General features: G+C 47.4%; 1 protein-coding gene across 1 annotated transcript; it reads left to right on the top strand.

The window, feature by feature from the left end:
- The first annotated feature begins 3,862 nt into the window (after nucleotides 1-3,862).
- On the top strand, nucleotides 3,863-7,754 carry PPIA (peptidylprolyl isomerase A). The gene is made up of 5 exons (XM_052638489.1): nucleotides 3,863-3,962; nucleotides 6,168-6,198; nucleotides 6,300-6,388; nucleotides 6,881-7,053; nucleotides 7,400-7,754. Exons 1-5 carry the CDS (start codon nucleotides 3,894-3,896, stop codon nucleotides 7,530-7,532), a joined length of 495 nt encoding a protein of 164 aa, XP_052494449.1. The 5' UTR covers nucleotides 3,863-3,893; the 3' UTR covers nucleotides 7,533-7,754.
- The last annotated feature ends 1,786 nt before the right edge of the window (nucleotides 7,755-9,540 follow it).

Genomic DNA, 9,540 nt, shown 5'->3' with positions numbered 1-9,540 from the left:
GGCCTGGCTGCAGACAGACTCCTTTTGGCCGGCCGCAGAGGCCCCCATCTTGGTCCTGCACAGAACAGTCTGCCTTCCTTTCAACTTGAATGAATCCTCAGCTACATAAACATTTTTTCTGTCCGCATCTGATCATCTCTGTATGTGATAGGCATTCTGAACTCCTGTATAGGCTTCCCAGGCCCACATAACTCTCAGGGATGGGAAAGTGGTCCTGCTGGAATTTTGATCATTCCATGCGGCTTTCCTGATTTCTAACCACAGCGCAGTAGGCCCATCTATTCAGTGCTACTCTGATCAGTGCCCTGCCCTGGATTTCTATTGTTGAAACCGGCTCCTGCCTGAGGTTTCTCCTGCTTGCTACTGAACAAATTCTGAACAGCAGGGTGGGTACCTGGGGATGAGAGCGCAGAACCCTGCAGCATGATGCGGTCAAATGCCAGTGGTCATAAAGCAAATGAATCTCGAGTTTATAAACGTGAGGTCCCTGGAGGCCTTGGCTAGGGCAGCTTGGGGTTAAGGGTGGGAGCAGGAGTCTGATGACATGTATGGAGGGGGTAGTGATTGGACAGGTCACAGAAGCGTGGACTACTCTTACGAGTGAATTAGGAGGGAAGAGGAGGGTTGCAAGGATGTGGTCTTCAGGGACTGGTGGATAAGGAAGATCCAGGCAGCCAGAAGAGCTGCAGGAAGCTCTTTTCCTCTAAGAGGGAAAGGAAGAGCAGCCATGGGGCTAGACAGCCTGGATGGGCCCGGATAGATGTGGACAGGAGGGAGGATGGAACCAGCAAGGAGTGAGGGTGCAGGCAGGCGTCCTCTGCAGATGGGCGGACAGTACGGTGGGGATGAAGTGAACGTCTTCAGCGCCTGAACGATGATGTTTAGTGAGGAGCTGCTTGTCAAGTGGCTGGATGATTACTGATGCCAGAGTGGGATGCAGAGTTATCAGCTCTGGGCAGTGTGTGCAAATTAATTAACAACCCTACTGAGGAGTCGCACTCCAGGGCCCGCTTTTGTTTTTGTTTAAGCAGTGTGGGATGTGAGATCTTAGTTTGCCCACCAGGGACTGAACCCTTGCCTCCTGCTGTGGAAGACCTGAGGACCACCAGGGGAGTCCCCAGGGCTAGGTTTGGGTTGGCCCTTTCTTCATGGATTTATGCATTCATTCAATACATGTCTTCTGAGTTTTGAAGCTGCAGACCAGACCCAGTACCTCTGGGAGAGCCAAGGAAGATTTCCCATGGGGACCACAGGGTGAGGTTTGGTGGCACAGGCCATAGGCAAAGAAGGAGTATACTGGAAAGGCAGGGTCGGGGTGGTAATGAGAAACAATGTGGCAGGAAAAATCCCAGCCAGGAGACTGAAAAGCAAGTTAAGACCAGACTGTGAAGGGGCTGCCTGGTCACTATGGGTGACCAAGAGGTTGTACAGCTTGGGAGTTACAAAATCAGATGACTTTGCGAATGACCATTCTAGAAATAACAAGAAAACCTGGGCCAAGTAACCAGTTAGGAGGCTGCTGCAAAAGGCCAAGCCAGAGTTGTTGCGGTGGGGAGGGAGAGCAGGCCTAGGGACGGGGAGGCCTGGGGAAGAGGGTAGGTGGCAGAGCTCTGTCTGAGGGTTTATTCTTGAGGAGAGATCCAGTGGGCAAGGAGGAGCCACCTGGAGCTCTGGAGTAAACGTGGGCCTGGAGCTTGGTTGAGAAGTTACCTGAGAATCTGAGCCATGAGAGTGAATAAGGTTGACCATAGCCAATGTGTAAGGAACAAAACAAGATCAAATATATGACTATGACAGGACAAATGTGTGGACAGTTCAAGAGGAAAAGGTCAGGGTTGCAGAAATGGGAGAGAAAAGTCCAGCCCATCAAGGAAGCAGGAGGTGGTGCCTGATGAAGAGTTATATCAGGGAAGATGTGGCCTGGAGAAAGCCATGGGTATGTGAGTTGTGATGTCACTGCGGGTCTCAGCAGAAGCCATGTGGCAGAAGCACAAGAGAGGCCCTGAGCCTGTTTTTATAATTTTGAATAACCTGACTTTTCCCTGTTACATTCTCTCTAGAGACATTTTTGAAGTAAGCGTTTGTTTATAATATGCCCCATGGAGAAAGTCACAGACTTCTGCTTACCAGTTGGTGGTTGGTAAGCTAACCAGATCAGGGCTCTGTTGAATTCAGTTGGATTTGCTTTTGGTCAGAATCATCCAAATAAGGCACTGGACGGCCTCACATTCCTGAGGTTCTATGTCTGCTGAAAGTTTACTCGGTAAGGAAGTCCTATTCAAGAGATAATGCTAATAAAGGATCCCCTACAACACTGGCTCCCCCTTTAACAAACAGAACACGTGCATTTATTTTCTTGAGTGTACATATGGTATACCTGTGTGAAGTGAGAGGATGATAGTAAAGAGAAGACTAGACTTTGAATAGTAATGTGAGGGAACCCATAAGTGATGCTCTTACTATTCATTCATTTATTTCTTAGGAGGGGTTCCTAACTGTTTTAAGATTCAGAGCGAAGGAGATAGAAGTTGAGGGAGTTTACCCCTGAGGGCCTCGGGTCATTTTTTCTGTGTCAGATAAAGACAAGCAGCTTCCTCAGGGTCACAAAGCAAAAGGTGATGCGGAATGAGCAGGAAAAAAAAAAAAAAGGCAGTTTCCAATTCTGGCTTTGTTAATACTCCTAAACTGGTTATTCTGAGCAAGCTGTTTAACATGGAAGACGCTCACTTTCCACTTTTCTGTAAATGGGGATTATTGGGTGGTTGTGAGAACAAAACCACACTCCATAAATTCTGAGCACATGTAAGCTCACAATGCCATTATTAATAATGATGGCACGATGCCAGACACTGGATTTCATCAGTCATAAATTCTCATTTGCTTCTCAGATCCCTATCCTGGTTTTGCAGATGAAGAAACTCAGTTTCAGAGATATTAAATAACACTCTGAATGTTGCAACTAATGTTGGAGGATATATAAATTTTCTTCTCAAGGTTTTCTGAAACGAAAGACCAGGGTCATATAAGTGCATTTAGTACTAATAGTAAAAGCATTATTAATATTTTTGACTAACGGAATTCATTTTTAAGTTGTGGGTTTGTCTTTCACCCAGAACTCAATTCTGCCTCTGAAAGACGGAGTGCGGGGTAGAGAATTTAAAAGATTTAAAAGGAAGGCAAAAGTGCGCAGTGTGTCTCTATAGATAAGAGTCTGCCAGCCTCTTGCTTTAATGTCTTCCTCCTGGAGAAAATTCAAGTAGAGTGTGCAAGATATTTTCGGAAAGTAGGACATTTTGGAAGCATTTCATAACCTCTCAGACTAGAAAGGAGAGGGGGAAGCAGAGGGGGAGGCGACTGGGCCTCAACCTCATCTGCAGTGAGAAAATGGTCATGGCCAAGGCCACCTAGTCTCTCAGAGAGGCGCGCTCCCTGGACTCCAAGCGACCTTGGCGGGCGGCGCGACCTTGAGGCCTGCGTTCGCCTCAGTTGCCCCCTCTGAGCAATGGGGAGACGTCCTGGTCGCGAGGCCGGGCAGGTGCACGGCCCTCCAGCTCCTACCGGCCCACCAGGGCGATCGCCACGCCCGACCCCCGTCCCCATAGCAGTAGCTAGCGCGCGATCCCACGCCGCAGCGCGGAGACGGAGCCCGCGGGCGGGAACCTTCCCGCATCGCCCAGCACGCACGCGCGTCTCCAGTCCTGCCTCTCGGGCGCCATCTCTACTCATAGGCCAGCCATGCCGTCATTTCGACTGACCCGTGGTTGCGATTGGCCAGAGATGAGGCGCGCGACCGGCTGTAGGCGGGGCTTGAACTGGCTATAAAAGAGGAGGGCGGCGGGGCTCGTGCTGCCTTGCAGACGCCGCCACCCCGGAGCCTTCTTCGCTGTCTAGCCATGGTCAACCCTACCGTGTTCTTCGACATCGCTGTCGACGGCGAGCCCTTGGGCCGCGTCTCTTTTGAGGTTGGGGCAGGCGGCGACGAGCCGGGTGGGCCCGAGCGGGCGGCGGGGGGGAGAGGCTGAGTAACCGGGTGCGAGCACCCTGCTTGAGGAACGCGGGCGGCGCGGCGCCATTTCCTGACGAGGGGCCATTTTGGGAGGCCGGGGGCGGCGGGTAGACAAAGGCGGGGCGGGCGGGGGAGGGGCGGCCGCGCCCTTCCGGCCGCGCACGTGCTCGGGTTGCTAGCTGTTGGTCGCCACGCGGGACCGCAGGCCGCAGAGGGTCGACAACGCCCTAAACGGAAGGCAGACGCCGGCCCCAGGCCGCTGCGACCGTCCCGAGGCCACCCTCGAGGCCTCGGAAGCGGCTCCCTTCGCGCTGACCCGACGGTCGCACCTGAAGGCTGCTTTTCCCGCCCCGGGCGCGTCAGGGTCGGTGGGATTAGCAGCCTAGCCCTGGTCCCGGAGGACGCCTGCTAGTTCAGGGTTGAGTTATAGAGCTGCGGGTCTAGCAGACTCCAGGGTTTCCCCAGATGTCTTAAAATCTTGAGATAAATGTAGAAAGAGGTCCCTCGCGCCCCTCCCGGCCCCCACCTCGAGCGGAAATTTGCAGGCGGCCTTCCCTCCGCTGGCGCCGAGGCCCGCCTTCCGCTGCGGTGACTGGGTGGGAGGCGCCCGGGCTCCTCCCGGTCGTCGTCCTGCAGAATGGACTAGTCCAGACTGGCTCCGCAGCAGGCCACCTCTGATGGTTTCTTAACTAGTTAAGGGATATTAGGAGTACTTATTAATCAGTTTGTGGTTACAGCAAGGTAGCTAAGTAACTCGGCGTGCTCTTGAAACGGTAAATGCGATTCCGTTCCAGTTAACGGAGAAGGTCTTGAAGTGTCCATTCGCTCAATCGTGTCCAACTCTGACCGCATGGACTGCAGCACGCTAGGCTCCTCTGTCCTGCTGTCTCACTAGCCCTAAGTGGTTTTATCCTCCTTAACGACCTCTCAAAAGCTGTCAGTGGTTAGTTTTAGGATCTTATTCCAAGGATGGATGAGGGCAGAGGGTTTGCTGTCATGATAACTGTCCACATTGGAGACACATAGAAGACGCCTAACCCTTGTTAACATTAGGTCCTATTGAGCCTATACCCTACTCGTACTGTAGTCAGAACTAAGAATTGGTAAGGACCCACGTGGAAGCTTGCCCTGAGGTAAAACTTTTCGGAGAAATAATAGATCCTATTGATCTGCCCCACTTTTATCTGTAGTCAGCTGATAATTGATCCGGAGCCACGTGGAAACTTGGCCTAAGCCTAAGGCTTCCTAGAGTGTGTCTCGCGTTAGCCACAGGGCTTAATGGAAATGAGATAGGAACTCTTGGCATATCCATTGGTGAGAATAGAGATGGAACTGCCAGTACGGACTTTTAACTTTAGTAACGGTTTACAAGGGAAGCCGGTGACAACAGGGTTTGAGAAACGTTAGACTTAGGAGAGACCATATGTTTTACATACAGTACTTAGAAGCTAAATAACTAGATCTAAGAAACATACAGGATTTCAATAGATGATTTAGTCACAGATCTCTGGAATAGTTCGTAAAATATTTTAAAGGGTTTGTTTAAGCATGATGTTTAAGCGTTTTTGGCCAGAATGTTTTATATATGCAGGAAAGGTTTGAAGCAGTTGTACTAGAAACCAATCTTTATTTTTTACCCCACTACTAGGTAAGGGACCTGGAAACCAAGAAGTGACTGCTCATCCAATCCGTAAAGCTATGTTAACAGATTGGAGGTAGTAGCATTTTCATTACCAGTGACTGAAATTACACCTGTTTACTCCCTGATCAAACAGGAGTACTTGCTATTCCTGAAAATCTTGTCCTTAGGTTCAAACTGAAGTTGGGGGAGGTGATGTACATTTGAGAAGCCATGTATGTGTTAAGAAGTAGGTGTGATAACACATAAAAGTTTTACGTCACTTTTTAGAAGCCTCACACTATTTGAGTCATCGCTGGTTCTGGATTTTTGGCACGTCTTTGGGTCTCATGTTGCTAACCCAACACCACAGGACTTAAGGCTGTCAGGAACAGTTCTTATTTGGGATTCAGAGCAATTACTGAAGAAGCATTCTGTTCTTGTGAGAAAACGAATTTATGATTCAGAAACCCCTAAAGACAAGGGTACTAAGCAACAAAATAGGCAAACAGATGTTAATTAACTGTCATTTTTCTCTTACAGCTGTTTGCAGACAAAGTCCCGAAGACAGCAGGTTAGTTAAACAAAGGTATTCTGATTATTAACTGTTCTGTGTGTGTCTTCTCTCTCTCTCTCCCTGTATATATATATGTATATATACTTTTATTTTAACAGAAAACTTTCGTGCTCTGAGCACTGGAGAGAAAGGATTTGGTTATAAAGGTTCCTGCTTTCACAGAATAATTCCGGGATTTATGTGCCAGGTATGAAATAGACTGATACTTGACTTGGGTTGTCTTAATTTAGGATTGAACTAGAATATTCCAGAATGTGTATATATGGTTTGTCTGCACTGGTGCCAGTCTGTTGTTAAACTTTTCTGGTCCATTTGTTTATTTTATGGTTTTGCACTGATAGGATGCCATCTAAATTGCTATAGTTCTATAATGTTATTAAAAATACATGCACATATGAAGTGCTGTTCTACCATTTTGGTTCCAAGTGACCTTCTAGTTTCATTTATTTAATATTCATTTATTTGGCTGTGCTGGGTCTTGGTTGCAATGTGTGGGATCTAGTTCCCTGACAAGGAATTGAACCTGGACCTGCTGCATTGGGAGCACAGTCTTAGCCACTGGACCACCTGAGAAGTCCCTTGACCTTCTTGTTTTGAACTTGAGTCTTAAAGTTTGAACTATGTAGACATGGCCTGTTTTCTGTGTCTAAAAGTGACATGTTTCTCTTTATGTTCACAGGGTGGTGACTTCACACGCCATAATGGTACTGGTGGCAAGTCCATCTATGGCGAGAAATTTGATGATGAGAATTTCATTCTGAAGCATACAGGTCCTGGCATCTTGTCCATGGCAAATGCTGGCCCCAACACAAACGGTTCCCAGTTTTTCATTTGCACCGCCAAGACTGAGTGGTAAGACAGGAGATGGCAAAGGCACCCTTTCCCTGCTGTTGCCTGCCCTAAGGTAGTGGAAGGGCATGGACCATAGTTAAAATTTCTATAGTGTGCTTATAGAAAGTAAGTGGAGATACTCTAGCAAAACAGGGCATTTAGCTGATTGGTTTAGTTACGAGTGGTGCTTTCATCTAATTTGCTTGTGATTTGTTAGCTCTTTTTAAGCGGTCTGTTCTAAAATTAGGATTCCTAACAGTGGAGACTCTTTTCTATTGGTGTTGTAGTTTTTTTTAGGTAGAATAAAATGTTTCCAGTATTTAACATCTCTGGTCACAGGTAGTAATGTTTATTATTCTGTTTCTAGGTTGGATGGCAAGCATGTGGTCTTTGGCAAAGTGAAAGAGGGCATGAATATTGTGGAAGCCATGGAGCGCTTTGGGTCCAGAAACGGCAAGACCAGTAAGAAGATCACCATTGCTGACTGTGGACAAATCTAATAAATTTGACTTATGTTTTACTTAACCACCAGACCATTCCTTCTGTAGCCCAGGAGAGCACCCCTTCACCCCATCTGCTCGAAATATCCTATAGTCTTTGTGCTCTCGCTACAGTTCTTTGGATTCCATATTTTCCTTATCCCCCTCCAAGTTTAGCTGGATTGCAAAGTTAAATTTATGATTATGAAATAAAAACTAAACAGTTATCTGTCTTTGTTTGCATTAGAGTATTGATGTAGGTTTCATTTTAAGTAGCAACAGGTTACTTCTAAGACAAAAGTTGTGTTTAGAATCAGCTTTTGTTTAGTTGCTAAGTTGTGTCTGATTGACCCTGTGGACTATATTAAGATGTCAGGCTTCCTTGTACATGGGATTTCCCAGGCAAGAATACTGGAGCAGCTTGCCATTTCCTCCTACCCAGGGATCTTCCTGACCCAGCACACGTCTCCTGCTTTGGCAGGTGGATTTTTTACCATCAAGCCACCAGGAAAGCCCCAAATCCACTTTATTAAGGTACAGTTTCTATACAATCAGTGTCTTAATGCTCTTCTCCCTCAACCCCACCATGATCTAATGTAGGTTTTACATATTTGAAAATTGCTCAGACATGTCCAACTCTGCAGTTCCATGTACTGTGGCCTACCAGGTTCCTCTGTACATGGAATTCTCCAGGCAAGAATACTGGGATTCTTCCCTACCCAGTGTTTGAACCCAGTTCTCTTGCATTGCAGGCAGATTCTTCACCATCTGAGCCACCAGGGCAGTCCCTAGTTGGCTGTATGTTCAGTCGCTCAGTAGTGTCTGATTCTTTGCAGCCTCATGAACTGTAACCCACCACCCTCCTCTGTCCATGGAGTTTTCCAGGCAAGAATCCTGGAGTGAGTTGCCATTTTCCACCCCAGGGGATCTTCCCAACCCAGTGATGGAATCTGCATCAGTGGATTCTTTATCCCTAGTGCCACCTGGGAAGCCTATTTGATTGTTAGCTGTCTTTTATTAAAAACTTGGTATTGTGTAATATACACTACATAATATACCAGGTGGTGCTAGTGGTAAAGAATCCTGCCAATGCAGGAGGTGTTATTTAGATGTAGATACAACCCCGGGCTGGGAAGATCCCCTGGAGGAGGGCATGGCAACTTACTTCACTATTCTTGCCTGGAAAATCCTCTGGACAGTGGAACCTGGTGGGCTACAGTCCATGGGGTCACAAAGAGTTGGACACGACTGAAGTGACTAGGCAGGCAGGCAGGCAGGTGTATACCATATATGGTATGTACATAATATATAGTTCACCCGTTTTAAGGCTACAGTAGTGAATTTACTAAGTTAGGCAACCATCCCTGTAATCCACCACACTAGGAAGAACCTCATGCCCGTTTGCAGTACCTCTGACTTCCACTCTCAATGCCTGGCAAACTACAAGACTGTCTCTAGATTTGCCTTTTCTCTGTTTCATATAAGTTGAATTCTACACTGTGGTCTTTGAACTCTTTTTTAAATGATGTCAACTCCTTTAAGTCCAGCACATTGGCTGTGGAATATCACTTTTGGAGCTGCTGCCAATGTCTCCACTTTGTGTTACTTTTTCTTCTAGTTGTATTTAGAGAAGCTTCAATGGACACAAGTTCCCAACTTTTAAGCAGAAAGTCTTTGTCAGTTCAGTTCAGTCACTAAGTTGTGTCTGACTGCAATCCCACGGACTGAAGCATGCCGTTTTCCTGTCCATCACTGACTCCTGGAGCCTACTGAAACTCATGTCCATTGAGTCTGTGATGCCATCCAACCATCTCATTCTCTGCGTCCCTTTCTCCCGCCTTCAATCTTTCCCAGCAACAGGGTCTTTTCCAGTGAGTCAGTTCTTCACATCAGGTGGCCAAAGTATTGGCGTTTCAGCTTCAGCATCAGTTCTTCCAATGAATATTCAGGACTGTTTTCCTTTAGGATGGACTGGTCGGATCACCTTGCAGTCCAAGGGACTGTCAACAGTCTTCTCCAACACCACAGT

This window comes from Budorcas taxicolor, chromosome 4 (genome assembly GCF_023091745.1).
Source record: "Budorcas taxicolor isolate Tak-1 chromosome 4, Takin1.1, whole genome shotgun sequence".
NCBI classification, from domain to species: Eukaryota; Metazoa; Chordata; class Mammalia; order Artiodactyla; family Bovidae; genus Budorcas; species Budorcas taxicolor.
Note: the sequence above shows the minus strand (reverse complement) of the source record. Positions and strands in the feature narration are given on the sequence as shown.